Source organism: Sander lucioperca, chromosome 5 (assembly GCF_008315115.2).
Source record: "Sander lucioperca isolate FBNREF2018 chromosome 5, SLUC_FBN_1.2, whole genome shotgun sequence".
Classification (NCBI taxonomy): domain Eukaryota; kingdom Metazoa; phylum Chordata; class Actinopteri; order Perciformes; family Percidae; genus Sander; species Sander lucioperca.
The window spans coordinates 27,089,271-27,104,269 of NC_050177.1; the positions used below are offsets into that span (position 1 = coordinate 27,089,271).

Consider the following 14,999-nt stretch of genomic DNA (forward strand, 5'->3'; position numbering starts at 1 on the left):
GGAAGACTCTGTACAGACCTGGTAAGCCCAAACGGGTAGTGCGGGTAAATTGGGAACGTCTGGAGGAGGCCCCTGTCCGACAGACTTTCAACTCACACCTCCGGCGGAGCTTTTCGTGCATCCTTGTGGAGGCTGGGGGCATTGAACCCGAGTGGACAATGTTCAAAGTTTCCATTGCTGAAGCTGCGGCGGGGAGCTGTGGTCTTAGGGTCTTAGGTGCCTCAAGGGGCGGTAACCCACGAACACCGTGGTGGACACCGGTGGTCAGGGAAGCCGTCCGACTGAAGGAGTCTTTCCGGGATATGTTATCCCAGAGGACTCCGGAGGCAGTTGCAAGGTACCGAAGGGCCCGAAGGGCTGCAGCCTCTGCCGTGCAAGAGGCAAAGCAGCGGATGTGGGAGAAGTTCGGAGAAGACATGGAGAAGGACTTTCGGTTGGCACCAAGGTGCTTCTGGAAAACCATTTGCCACCTCAGGAGGGGGACGCGGGGAACCATCCAAGCTGTGTACAGTAAGGATGGGACGCTGTTGACCTCAACTGAGGAGGTAATAGGGCGGTGGAAGGAGCACTTTGAGGAACTCCTAAATCCGACTAATACGCCCTCTATGGTAGAGGCAGAGCTGGAGGATGATGGGGGATTGTCGTCAATTTCCCTGCCGGAAGTTGCTGAGGTAGTTAAACAACTCCACAGTGGCAAAGCCCCAGGGATTGATGAGATCTGTCCAGAAATGCTTAAAGCTCTGGGTGTGGAGGGGTTGTCTTGGTTGACACGCCTCTTCAACATTGCGTGGAAGTCGGGGACGGTGCCTAAGGAGTGGCAGACCGGGGTGGTGGTTCCCCTTTTCAAAAAGGGGGAGCAGAGGGTGTGTGCCAATTACAGGGGTATCACACTTCTCAGCTTCCCCAGTAAAGTCTACTCCAAGGTGCTGGAAAGGAGGGTTCGGTTGATAGTCGAACCTCAGGTTGAAGAGGAACAATGCGGATTCCGTCCTGGTCATGGAACAACGGACCAGATCTTTACTCTCGCAAGGATCCTGGAGGGAGCCTGGGAGTATGCCCAACCAGTCTACATGTGCTTTGTGGATCTGGAGAAGGCGTATGACCGGGTCCCCCGGGAGATACTTTGGGAGGTGCTGCGGGAGTATGGGGTGAGGGGGTCCCTTCTCAGGGCCATCCAATCTCTGTACGACCAAAGCGAGAGCTGTGTCCGGGTTCTCGGCAGTAAGTCGGACTAGTTTCAGGTGAGGGTTGGCTTCCGCCAGGGCTGCGCTTTGTCACCAATCCTGTTTGTAGTATTTATGGACAGGATATCGAGGCATAGTCGGGGTGGAGAGGGGTTGCAGTTTGGTGAGCTGGGGATCTCATCGCTGCTTTTTGCGGATGATGTGGTCCTGATGGCATCATCGGCCTTTGACCTTAAGCACTCACTGGATCGGTTCGCAGCTGAGTGTGAAGCGGCTGGGATGAAGATCAGCACCTCTAAATCGGAGGCCATGGTTCTCAGCAGGAAACCAATGGAGTGCCTTCTCCGGGTAGGGAATGAGTCCTTACCCCAAGTGAAGGAGTTCAAGTACCTTGGGGTCTTGTTCACGAGTGAGGGGACAATGGAGCGGGAGATTGGTCGGAGAATCGGCACAGCAGGTGCGGTATTACATTCAATTTATTGCACCGTTGTGACGAAAAGAGAGCTGAGCCAGAAGGCAAAGTTCTCAATCTACCAGTCAGTTTTCATTCCTACCCTCACCTGGGTCATGACCGAAAGAACAAGATCCAGGGTACAAGCGGCCGAAATGGGTTTCCTCAGGAGGGTGGCTGGTGTCTCCCTTAGAGATAGGGTGAGAAGCTCAGTCATCCGTGAGGAGCTCGGAGTAGAGCCGCTGCTCCTTCGCGTCGAAAGGAGCCAGTTGAGGTGGTTCGGGCATCTGGTAAGGATGCCCCCTGGGCGCCTCACTAGCGAGGTGTTCCAGGCACGTCCACCTGGGAGGAGGCCTCGGGGAACACCCAGGACTAGGTGGACGGATTATATCTCCAACCTGGGATGGGAACGCCTCGGGATCCCCCAGTCGGAGCTGGTTAATGTGGCTCGGGAAAGGGAAGTTTGGGGTCCCCTGGTGGAGCTGCTACCCCCGCGAACCGATAACGGATAAGCGGACGAAGATGGATGGATCACTACAGGCTGTAGGTGGAGCCAGAAGAGCCAGATTTTTTTTAAATTACCTGCTTCATGTAGTTCTACTGGAACATAGGGTCAGTTTCAGCAAATATGACAGAAAGTTAGTTTTATAAGTCTTACCTACTGCATCTTTAAGTAGAATATGAACGTATCTGTACTTTACTTCGTTATCCATATTTCCAGAAACTTCTACTCTACTACATTTCCCCAGAGCGTCTTAGTTACTCGTTACTACAAAATAAAATCAGAAGAAATGTGTTACACTGGAAAAAAACAGTTTTGGCGAATCATTGCTCCAAGATTGCAAGTTAATTCACGCTCCGTTCCAGTTGGCGACCTAATGCCTTTGTTGCTAAGCGAAAAGAAGAAAAGAAAGAAGCATAATGACTGATAGCGTCATGGAAACCCCCTGGTGCAGGCTCTGCCGCCATGGTAACAAATGATGATTACCCCGACAACAGTGGTGATGAAGATAACGTTACACCCATTTGGCCATAAAGTTCATAATCAAAGTTTTTTTAACTTTTATTTATAATACTTAAGTACATTTCATATCAGAAAATTACTTTTGATACTTAAGTACAGTAAATATCAGATACTTTGAGACTTTTACTCAAATAATATTCTAAAAAGTGACTAACTTCTTCCAAAGTTCTTTTCTACTAAGATACTTGTACTTTTACTTAAGTATTGCTTTCAAGTACTTTATACAAGACTGCAGAGGAGAGAAGGAACTAAAAAACATTCATATATTTAACAAGCTGCAATCAGAGAACTTTGATTTTATTTCATAATAGGAAAATACTTCACACTCTAGACAGATGCGTTAGAGAGGGACCAGCAGGTCGAAAGTTGGCGAAGAAACTCCTGCCCACTGTCTAACATGCAAAGAAAAAATGTAATGGCTGGCAACGTTTCAGTACCTCTGTTAGACAAAATGATGAAGATTGTGCCTGATGAAGGCTTAGTACCGAAATGTTGCCAGCTATTACATTTATCTTTGCAAGTTAGACAGTGTGCAGGAGTTTCTTTGCTACTTTTTAAAAAAAAAAAAAATGACTGATTCATTGATTATCAAAATAGTTGTAGTAACTGTAAAAGTAAACTGATTGATTAATCAATTAATCTTTGCAGCTCTAGTACCCAGAGTGTTAAAAAGTAAAGCCAAGGGGTCCTGACCAAGCATCAGTGTTTGACAAGTTGGGAGTGAGAATGTGCTGGCCTTGTACTTACATTGTAGGTCTATAGGCTGAGCAGGACATTTTCTATGCTAGAAACCTTGGTTTCCCTGTGTCTGTCCTTGTGACTTTTGGAGTGATGGAAAGTAACTAAGTACATTTACATGATTGTTGTACTGAAGTACCATTTGGAGGTACTTGTATAAACAGCATCAGAGGTTGAAAAGTTGAGTTAGTTAACTTTATTTTTCACAAAATAAAATGCACAATTCTACATTAGAGAACTTCTAATGTCTAATGATTAAATGAAAGATTAATAAGTAAATCTGTTGAACAACGTCATATTAATAGCCTATATTTGCCATCAGACTTTTGCCTATGACACGGATTTTGGACATTTTGAGGCCATACATTACAGGGTTGAAGAGTGGCGGGAATGTAAGAAAATATACTGATAAAAATATTCGCATCATAATGGGTACATTGGTCAAATTAAACCTGCTCTGTAATAATTCAAAGCTGGCCCCGACAGAAAAGTTAAAGAGGGAAGCGAGGTGAGGTGTGCAGGTACTGACAGCTTTCTGTCTGGTCTGTTTAGAACCAGAAAAACACACTTTAAAAATATTGATGTAAGTGTAAATGATAACAATTAAAGCCCCAAAGATTACACCAAAAGATAAAATAAGCCCCAGTGCATTAACTATATGTGAATCGGAGCAGGCCAGCTTCACAATAGAGTGGCCGTCACAATACACTTTGTTAATGACGTTCCCACAGAGCTGGGAATGGGAGTGCAAATATATAGTATAAACAATACATGCAATCAAAGGGTATAACCATGTTAGAGCAATAAGAGTGGCAATCTTTTTAGATGTCATATGAGAGTTATATTGCAGAGGATAACAGATGGCAAGATATCTGTCATAAGACATGATGGCTAAGTTTAAATATTCAACAGCTCCATAAGTGTGCACACAATAAATCTGCAGGAAACAGAAGGGAGCAGAAACATTGTGAATGTCAGAGAGGATCTGAACCAGAAGTAATGGAAACAACCCTGTACTACCATACAGATTATTTACAAAAAGACTGCACAGGAAAATGTACATAGGTTCATGTAAGCTTCTGTTCACACAGATAACCACAATCAGCATGACATTTACACTGATAATGAAAATATATAAAGACATGACAATCATAAAATATAAGTACTTAAAAGGCCCTGTGTCTAAGTAGGCAGCAAGTGTGAAATATGAAACCTGCGTAGAGTTCATCATGATTATTCTTTAGGTTCACAACGATTCTACTGTGCACATCAAGCAATAATTCTGATACCTTTTGTTAAAGATTTGTAAAAAAAAATTAAGTAGCTTCAACTTGGACTTGTCTGGCACAATTTGCAAACTAAACATAAAGCACACATTAACAGAAGTCAGTGTAGTAAGGCCAAACAGATTAACTATCATGTAAATAATTGTATAAAACATCCCTGGGTGGACCATTTTCTGTTCAAAGTCACAATAATGCTTTGGTTAAAATATACAAAACAAGTCAGTGACATTGTGTGAATTCACCTGCTGCCCCACTGAGATCATCCTGTGAGTCCCATCTAACTGAGCGAAAACTCTGCTTCAAAGTCTTTTAAAACATCTGAAGAGGGAGGACACCCGCAGCAGCAGTGTGACCTCAGTACCAAAGGTCCCAATGATTAAAAACTTTTTTGTAAATTATTGTCAGCAAAAATGAATCTTCATAGTCTGGTGTTTGTAATCTCTAACCCTAACACCAGACAGTTTAGGAATAGTCCAATTTAATTTACCTAAAAGAAGGTGTTTCAGTCAATTGCGTTCCTTTCATCAATCTATCTATACCTGTTTATCCCAGGTACCAGGGTCAGTTATCTGGTTTGGTACACCTGGCACTGAGCAGGGCAGATCGAATGGCTGAGTTGTATCTATTCTCTCTGTTCAAGTGTTGAACATTTTCCTCCACCAAGGGTTAATGGTTTTATCTTTTAAAGAGGCCTGTGGAGGTTGAGAGATGTGTGGTATCACACTGAGCACCTTTTGACCATCTGTCTACCAATTATTGGTAGGGTTTCCGGTCCATCCAAATTGTTTCTTAAGCTTGATATATGGTTAAATCTACACCGTAAGTATGCAAGTACATATCCCCAAAAATGGAAATTCACATAGAGGCAAAGCAGACCACAACAACTGTGATTGGCTTGCTTGGCCATGGCTTGGTAGCGTCACATTCCTTCTACTCGTTCCCAGGTTCTCCTTCTACTTGAACAACATGAGTTCGAGGAGAGGGTTAACTTTTCCTGCAACAGCTTTCCAACCATGGTCAGAAAGCACAGAGGAGACATAGGCTACGGTGTAAGTTCTGCATAGAGTCTACATACTTCTATAAATCAGCCTTCATGGTTTCTTTAGATTCTGCTCATGGGAAGCTCCAGGTTACGGGTTAAGTTCTTGAAGTGAAAATTAAGTAATTATTAAGTAGTTAAGATAAAGTTATGCAACAAAAAAGGAAATGGCCAAACAGACAAATATTAAAACAACAACAACTAGAACTGCAAGCAGTTAAGGCAGGGTCCCAGCCCAAATGGTGCAAGTTGCCCCCGGTCAACGAAAGTCAAACGCAAAGTGCAACGACAGGGAGGCTAAGGCGTGAGCTGCAAGGTCTGTAGTAAATTGAAAATGCAAGCTTCCCAATTACATTTATTTAATACATCCATTCTAAAAGCATCAATACATTTTTTGGGGATGTAATAGGCCACTCCCATTTCAAGCAATAAGTACATCTTTGTGTTCCATTGTGTCTCAGGAGTGGCCCTAGATCGTACCCTGCAAGGTTCATAAAAATCACATGAGCCCTTCATAAGATATACATTTGTCTTATTCCTAGGGCCCCCTAAAGGCCAATATTTGGCAAATTTGGTCCAGAGCCTTAGAGTAGCATGGCAAACAAGAATCTTATGTTTTGCGTTGACAGCATTTAAATGTGGACGAGATAGGCAAAAGTTCTTGTTTTGGTCGCTAGCTACAGATATTTGTTGGTTTTTTTATTTGCGCATTTTTAAACCGATCTAAATTATTTTGGTAATGTTTGTTGTTAAAGATGCTATATGCCAAGTTTCAGGCAGATCGGGCAAAGACCCCATGGGGAGTTCTAAAAACAGATTTTATTACAACGCCCCTTTGCTGGAGCAGTGTGTTAATGTTTGTGCCTGAGATAAAAACGGAGACCATGGTTAGAAAAAAGTGTTGGACGGGTCAAACAACACAGGACTTTCACCCAGGAGACCGGGGATCATGTCCCGCCGTTTTCTAAGCCCAACTGTTGCTTTCTTCTTTTACTAAACCGTCCCGTTGTTGTTTTCATAAACCCAACCATCCCGTTCCTTTCCTGATCCAAACTGTCCCAAACGTAAGCCCACCCATGACCTTTTCCTTAACCTAACTGCCTCAAAAGGGACGCAAATAGTCCCAACGAAGCACATGTTTAGATATGATGCTAAGAAAGACCGTCAATAGTAATGTCAAAGGTATCTGACCAAACGTCCTTATTTTACGCGATGGGAGTGAGAATGTGCGGATCTATCTATCTATCTATCTATCTATCTATCTATCTATCTATCTATCTATCTATCTATCTACGTATGTCCCTTGAACATTCACAATGGAAAGAAAAAGATAGATGTGTGTGCAGGTAGTGCAGGGGTAAAGTCCTGATCCATCAATCACTTCCACAACTCAAAAATCCTTTTAACAATTTTAATCTTAATCTTAATTAATTAGGTCAGCAAAAGTGATTCGATAAGATTTGCTGAAACTAGCGTACAAGTCAGTCCACCACAAAAGGTGTAGGCTCAAGTAATCTAAGCTCATTAGCCCTTCTCACATATCAAGATTTAAAATACAATTCACGACCAAGCTACACAGTCCATACTAGTCCAGACAATAGACTGACTTCACCAACTATACATCCTTTAAATATAGAAACATTCGCCTTCAGGTGATTTATGTTTTAGTGACAAAAAAACAGTCTTTGAAAGATTCAAACCAACTTTATTTAGATGTTTCATTTTACATAATTAGGGACCCATTATCATCACTGTTAAATGTGCTGTAGGTAGGATTGTGAAGATCCAGGATTCAGCCAAAGAATTTGAACATTGACAACTTCTCAGTCCCTCCCCCCTTTCTGCTAAAGCCTAAATGTTCTCATAAGCCCCTCCCCCCACAAGGGAGAATGAATGCGTGTGAATGAGCAGTGATTGACACGCAGTTAGACACCCCCCTTGGCGCTGATTGGTACATCTGAACAGGGAGCTGTTTATTTTTGCAATTCTCACTACAGGCTGTAGGTGGAGCCAGAGGAGCTGGATGTTTTTTTTTTTTAAATGACCTGCTTCATGTAGTTCCACTTGAACATAAGGTCAGTATTACCAAACATGACAGAAAGTTAGTTTTATAAGTCTTACCTACTGCATCTTTAAGTAGAATATGAACGTATCTGTACTTGACTTCGTTATTCATATTTCCAGAAACTTTGACTCTACTACATTTCCCCAGAGCGTCTTAGTTACTCGTTACTACAAAATAAAATCAGAAGAAATTTGTTACACTGGAAAAAAGCAGGTTTGGCGAATCATTGCTCCAATATCGCAAGTTAATGCACGCTCTGTTCCAGTTGGCGACCTAATGCCTTTGTTGCTAAGCGAAAATAAAATAAAATACCAAGGCCAAAACTAAAGAAGAAAAGGAGGAAGCATAATGACTGATAGCGTCATGGAAACACCTGGTGCAGGCTCTGCCGCCATGGTAACAGACGATGATCACCCCGACAACAGTGGTGATGAAGATAACGTTACAACCATTTGGCCATAAAATTCATAATAAAAGTTTTTTAACTTTTATTTCTAATACCTAAGTACATTTCATATCAGAAAAATACTTTTGATACTTAAGTACAGTAAATATCAGATACTTTGAGACTTTTACTCAAGTAATATTCTAAAAAGTGACTAACTTCTTCCAAAGTTCTTTTCTACTAAGATACTTGTACTTTTACTTAAGTATTGCTTTCAAGTACTTTATACAAGACTGTAGAGGAGAGAAGAAACTAAAAAACATTCATATATTTAACAAGCTGCAATCAGAGAACTTTGACTTTATTTCATAATAGGAAAATACTTCACACTCTAGACAGATGCGTTAGAGAGGGACCAGCAGGTCGAAAGTTGGCGAAGAAACTCCTGCCCACTGTCTAACATGCAAAGAAAAAATGTAATGGCTGGCAACGTTTCCGTACCTCTGTTAAACAAAATGATGAAGATTGTGCCTGATCAAGGCTTAGTACCAAAATGTTGCCAGCTATTACATTTATCTTTGCAAGTTAGACAGTGTGCAGGAGTTTCTTTGCAACTTTAAAAAAAAAAAAAATGACTGATTCATTGATTATCAAAATAGTTGTAGTAAGTTCATAGTTGAAAACTGATTGATTAATCAATTAATCTATGCAGCTCTAGTACCAGAGTGTTAAAAAGTAAAGCCAAGGGGTCCTGACCAAGCATCAGTGTTTGACGAGTTGGGAGTGAGAATGTGCTGGCCTTGTACTTACATTGTAGGTCTATAGGCTGAGCAGGACATTTTCTATGCTAGAAACCTTGGTTTCCCTGTGTCTGTCCTTGTGACTTTTGGAGTGATGGAAAGTAACTAAGTACATTTACTTGATTGTTGTACTGAAGTACAATTTGGAGGTACTTGTATAAACAGCATCAGAGGTTGAAAAGTTGAGTTAGTTAACTTTATTTTTCACAAAATAAAATGCACAATTCTACATTAGAGAACTTCTAATGTCTAATGATTAAATGAAAGATTAATAAGTAAATCTGTTGAACGACTTCATATTAATAGCCTACATTTGCCAGCAGACTTTTGCCTATGACACGGATTTTGGACATTTTGAGGCCATACATTACAGGGTTGAAGAGTGGCGGGAATGTAAGAAAATATACTGATAAAAATATTCGCATCATAATGGGTACATTGGTGAAATTAAACCTGCTCTGTAATAATTCAAAGCTGGCCCCGACAGAAAAGTTAAAGAGGGAAGCGAGGTGAGGTGTGCAGGTACTGACAGCTTTCTGTCTGGTCTGTTTAGAACCAGAAAAACACACTTTAAAAATATTCATGTAAGTGTAAATGATAACAATTAAAGCCCCAAAGATTACACCAAAAGTTAAAATAAGCCCCAGTGCATTAACTATATGTGAATCGGAGCAGGCCAGCTTCACAATAGAGTGGCCGTCACAATACACTTTGTTAATGACGTTCCCACAGAGCTGGGAATGGGAGTGCAAATATATAGTATAAACAATACATGCAATCAAAGGGTATAACCATGTTAGAGCAATAAGAGTGGCAATCTTTTTAGATGTCATATGAGTGTTATATTGCAGAGGATAACAGATAGCAAGATATCTGTCATAAGACATGATGGCTAAGTTTAAATATTCAACAGCTCCATAAGTATACACACAATATATCTGCAGGAAACAGAAGGGAGCAGAAACAGTGTGAATGTCAGAGAGGATCTGAACCAGAAGGAATGGAAACAACCCTGTACTACCATACAGATTATTTACAAAAAGACTGCACAGGAAAATGTACATAGGTTCATGTAAGCTTCTGTTCACACAGATAACCACAATCAGCATGACATTTACACTGACAATGAAAATATATAAAGACATGACAATCATAAAATATAAGTACTTAAAAGGCCCTGTGTCTAAGTAGGCAGCAAGTGTGAAATATGAAACCTGCGTAGAGTTCATCATGATTATTCTTTAGGTTCACAACGATTCTACTGTGCACATCAAGCAATAATTCTGATACCTTTTGTTAAAGATTTGTAAAAAAAATTAAGTAGCTTCAACTTGGACTTGTCTGGCACAATTTGCAAACTAAACATAAAGCACACATTAACAGAAGTCAGTGTAGTAAGGCCAAACAGATTAACTGTCATGGAAATAATTGTATAAAACATCCCTAGGTGGACCATTTTCTGTTCAAAGTCACAATAATGCTTTGGTTAAGATATACAAAACAAGTCAGTGACATTGTGTGAATTCACCTGCTGCCCCACTGAGATCATCCTGTGAGTCCCATCTAACTGAGCGAAAACTCTGCTTCAAAGTCTTTTAAAACATCTGAAGAGGGAGGACACCCGCAGCAGCAGTGTGACCTCAGTACCAAAGGTCCCAATGATTAAAAACTTTTTTGTAAATTATTGTCAGCAAAAATGAATCTTCATAGTCTGGTGTTTGTAATCTCTAACCCTAACACCAGACAGTTTAGGAATAGTTCAATTTAATTTACCTAAAAGAAGGTGTTTCAGTCAATTGCGTTCCTTTCATCAATCTATCTATACCCGTTTATCCCAGGTACCAGGGTCAGTTATCTGGTTTGGTACACCTGGCACTGAGCAGGGCAGATCGAATGGCTGAGTTGTATCTATTCTCTCTGTTCAAGTGTTGAACATTTTCCTCCACCAAGGGTTAATGGTTTTATCTTTTAAAGAGGCCTGTGGAGGTTGAGAGATGTGTGGTATCACACTGAGCACCTTTTGACCATCTGCATTATTGGTAGGGTTTCCTGGCCATCCAAATTGTTTTTTAAGCTTGCTATATGGTTAAATCTAAACCGTAAGTACGCAAGTAAATGTCCCCAAAAATGTAAATTCACATAGAGGCAAAGCAGACCACAACAACTGTGATTGGCTTGCTTGGCCATGGCTTGGTAGCGTCACATTCCTTCTACTCGTTCCCAGGTTCTCCTTCTACTTGAACAACATGAGTTCGAGGAGAGGGTTAACTTTTCCTGCAACAGCTTTCCAACCATGGTCAGAGGTCCGTGTACGTTTTGATAGTTTGTTTTTTTGTTTGAACCACAAAACAAAATAAGGAGAAACCACCTGTTTTTCGTTTGTAGTTTCAAACCAAAAACAAAGAAACGGTAAAAAAAGAGCCGTTCTCCTGTTTTTGGTTTCTGAATCCAAAAACGAAAAACGAATAAACCAAATTCAAATAATGGTCCGATCTTGTTTTTTTTTTGAAATTCCTTTTTTCATTTCTCCGTTTGAATATCTACATTAAAAGAAAGACAAGTTGGCCAAGTGACCCGGAAGTAATAGTAAATATAGCCTATAAAAATAAAAGCCAAGCTTTTAGAACGGTCATAATATGCAGCACTAACGTTATACCAGAGTAACGTTAGAAGAAAAAAAATCAATCATTAAATAAATAGGCTTATATAAACCTGGACCGAAAGAAATCTGTTAGCAACAGTAGTTTATTACAGTGATTTAATATCGTGCCTATCCACGTATACATCACCAGTCACATTTAATGAGCGCATTGTTTGGTTCAATACAGTTGGTAATAGTTAACCTAAGAACTTATTGTGTGTGCAGAGTTGTTACTGTTATATCATATAATTAAATTAATATAATGGAAAAGCTACAGAAAAGTGTTGGGCCCATGGTGGGGCTATCATTGGATACCGCCTGATGCATTTTGTTTTTCTAGCACCTCATATTCATTCAAGTAGTCTTCTTTGAAATGTGTACCTTGACAATGTTTTGTTTACATTCCAGATTGATTATAAATGCTAGTTGTTGTCAACAATTACTAGGCATATTGGTAATATTAAGCAGAATTAGAAATCGCTGTATATTTAGCAGCACAGTAGGCTACTGTAAAAATCTACAGTGCAATACCACATTTCTTCATTACAGTAAAATACTTCATTTTATGTTGCATTGTGGGTAATTTTGATGAAGCGGGAATATTTTACAGTATATTTTAGGCTTGCTGTAACCTGGCTGTAATATGCCATGGCAATAACACAGCATTGCTGTAAAAAACGACTCCTGATGTCAGTTACTCAGACAGAACACCAAACTGGCCCCCAGATACTGAAGGAGAAGCCTTGCTAGCGGGGGATGTTTGGAAGTTTTGGTAAGTTTGGTTTATTTTATGTATTTCATGCTAACTTTTATCATAATGTTTCATGATTATACGCTCAAGTGTAACGTTACCACAACATCGTTCTTTTTTTATAGTGTGGGGTGCACTGGGCATCCTAAAGTTGCGATATCCTCACACAAGAGTAATTTTCTAGCTAACCTTGTGACTTTAGTGTGGATAGCAAGTGGCTATCCTCTGAACATATTGTAGCCTACAGTTAATTGCATATCTTGTTTTTTTTTCTCTGAACAAAATACCCTTACATTTGTTCATACTAACTTACTTGTTACAGTTAACTTTACGTTAACATTAGTCTAGCTAGTAAGTACGTGTTCTGCCCATTACTTTCCAGACTCCGTTAATATATTGCTCAATTTAAAAGATCTGGGTTCCCCTTGACACATACATATAGCTAGCTAATACTCCTATTTTATAACGTATGACTTTGTATGACTCCTAAAGAAAGGCTTTTCATTTCAGCTTGTATTTAACTTAAACAGCTATTCTGTAAACTACCTTTAAACTAAAGTGAGATGAAAAAAACCTAGCTAGCTAACGTTACTGTTTGACATCCCGAAACAACGCCAGTTAGCATGTCCACGGAGCTTTCATAACTTATTATTTCATTAAATTAGAGTTCTGCTTCGTGAAACATAATGCCGATTTGATCAGAATAACTTAGTGAATTACGAAAAGTCTGTTTGATAATTTTATTTACAGAAATGACTGACAATGAGGCAAATAAAATCTTCAACTCGTTCACTGTCTGAGGCAAACGTCCATTAATATATCATTAAATTAAACAGAGCCGAGCTTTACCAGTAAACATCTACTCCTTCTTAAAGATCATTTATGTTTTCTTACGACTCATAAACATTCACTAACTATTTCGGCGATCATGATTTAACATAATTTGGTTTTAACTTTAACTCCATGTAAAGAGATTAATGATGTTTCCCAGGTAACGTTAATGGTCGTCTGCTTAACGTCGCAGTTTACACATTTTTATTATTACTGATTCATTAAATCGGAGTTCTACAGAGTCAAACATGACGCCGAATTTAACGGTAGCAGAATAACTAACTTATTAAGACAAGGTATTTTTTGTCAGGTAACAAACATCAGTACCTATTGTCTCATAACCAATAATGACATCCAAAGTGAACCCACATTCATCACTATAGTCTACTCATGTTTCCTGGGACACTGTAACAACTCTTTGCTTAATGTTGTTTTATCATGATGCAGGTCACTGCAACCCAAGCAGACATTGAGGCACATCAGATGACCAGACAGACACCCCCACCCTCATTATGATGGTAAGTAAAATGCAATCCCTTTATAATGGAATCCAGTCAGTTCCTTCCATTTGTGCAACACAATAGTAATAATATATGTGTATGATTTCAGAATAAAATACTGTAGGTAACAGGTTTTTTTTATTATTTTCAGGTGGATCTATTGAGGGAATTTTCATCATGAGAGCTGGACAGCAGTGAAACATTTGCAGCTGCCTGCTGCTGCTCTTTGTGGAAACATGTTGAAGGATATCAACACTATCACATTTGACTGAAAGTTGCTGCAGCTCTCTGGGCTGAACTTGCAGGAAAAATGTGAATGTCGTCGAAGACAGGAAAATGTTGAAAATTTTAAAAATGTTTAAATAAAATTATTTTTTAAATTAAGAACAATGTTTGGATTGCCTTTTGATTTGTATTTGTTATTCTGAAGTATACCTTATTAGTAGTACAATATTAGTAGCTGGAGATTATTATATAATATTATTTATAATAGTAATGATCAATAATATAGTAATAATTAACAGTAATGTATCAATATTAATAAAACTACATATTACAGTACAATAGCATCAAATTACAAAATACCATAAAAATATAGTAAAATACTGTTTGTGCTTTTACAGTATTGTTATATATACTGTAAATTGCATTACAGTACAGCTGCAGTAGTTTGCTGTAAAATCGATTTACAGTAACTTACTGGCAACCGTGCTACCTGTAATTTACTGTAAATATACAAAAATTGTTTACACTTAACAACTGCCATCATTATGTATTGCTACAGGACCACACTACAGAGAACACCTCCTAAAGTTTGGATAATATATATGGAATATCATTTATGGAATTGTATTTTTACTTTTACATACACACATTTTTCAGATAAAGTTCATGCAGCGATGCACAGTTCACTTCTCCATCATCTATTGCTACGATATCTGTCATTGCACAGTCCAAATGATATACTGAGCTGCAGTCAGAGGAGTGAAAGCAAACAAATGTTGATTGCTTATGCTGCTTAAAACACATAGGTGTACAGACACATTCTCATTTCTTAATTTTATGCCATTCTAAAACATTTTATGTTACCATTTAAGCTTTCACGAAATATAAAGACAGTGCTGCAAGTCTGATCATAAGTAAGGACAAAGTGTGGACAGATGAGGTCACCACCCCGGAGAGCCTTGAGGATTATACATCATCAGTGTGACATCTTACATCAGCAAATGTGTTGATGATGTGGTGATCACCTGACTGGAAACATCACAAACTGGTATGGGATGTGCACGGCCCAGGACCGGAGG

General features: G+C 39.5%; 2 protein-coding genes and 1 long non-coding RNA gene across 3 annotated transcripts; 1 reads left to right on the forward strand and 2 right to left on the reverse strand.

The window, feature by feature from the left end:
• Positions 1–3,695: 3,695 nt before the first annotated feature.
• On the reverse strand, positions 3,696–4,625 carry LOC116057866 (olfactory receptor 5F1-like). Its single transcript, XM_031310454.1, has one exon. It carries the CDS (start codon positions 4,623–4,625, stop codon positions 3,696–3,698), a length of 930 nt encoding a protein of 309 aa, XP_031166314.1.
• A 4,646-nt stretch (positions 4,626–9,271) lies between these two features.
• LOC116057867 (olfactory receptor 5F1-like) lies at positions 9,272–10,201 on the reverse strand. The gene has a single exon (XM_031310455.2). It carries the CDS (start codon positions 10,199–10,201, stop codon positions 9,272–9,274), a length of 930 nt encoding a protein of 309 aa, XP_031166315.2.
• A 1,891-nt stretch (positions 10,202–12,092) lies between these two features.
• LOC116057909 lies at positions 12,093–14,086 on the forward strand. The gene is made up of 3 exons (XR_004106898.2): positions 12,093–12,385; positions 13,643–13,713; positions 13,847–14,086. It is a non-coding gene; the product is annotated as an uncharacterized LOC116057909 (long non-coding RNA).
• Positions 14,087–14,999: the final 913 nt, after the last annotated feature.

Excerpts from the sequence above, each read along its gene's own strand:
- LOC116057866 (XM_031310454.1), bottom strand. The coding sequence starts at position 4,625 with ATGAACTCTACGCAGGTTTCATATTTCACACTTGCTGCCTACTTAGAC.
- LOC116057867 (XM_031310455.2), bottom strand. The coding sequence starts at position 10,201 with ATGAACTCTACGCAGGTTTCATATTTCACACTTGCTGCCTACTTAGAC.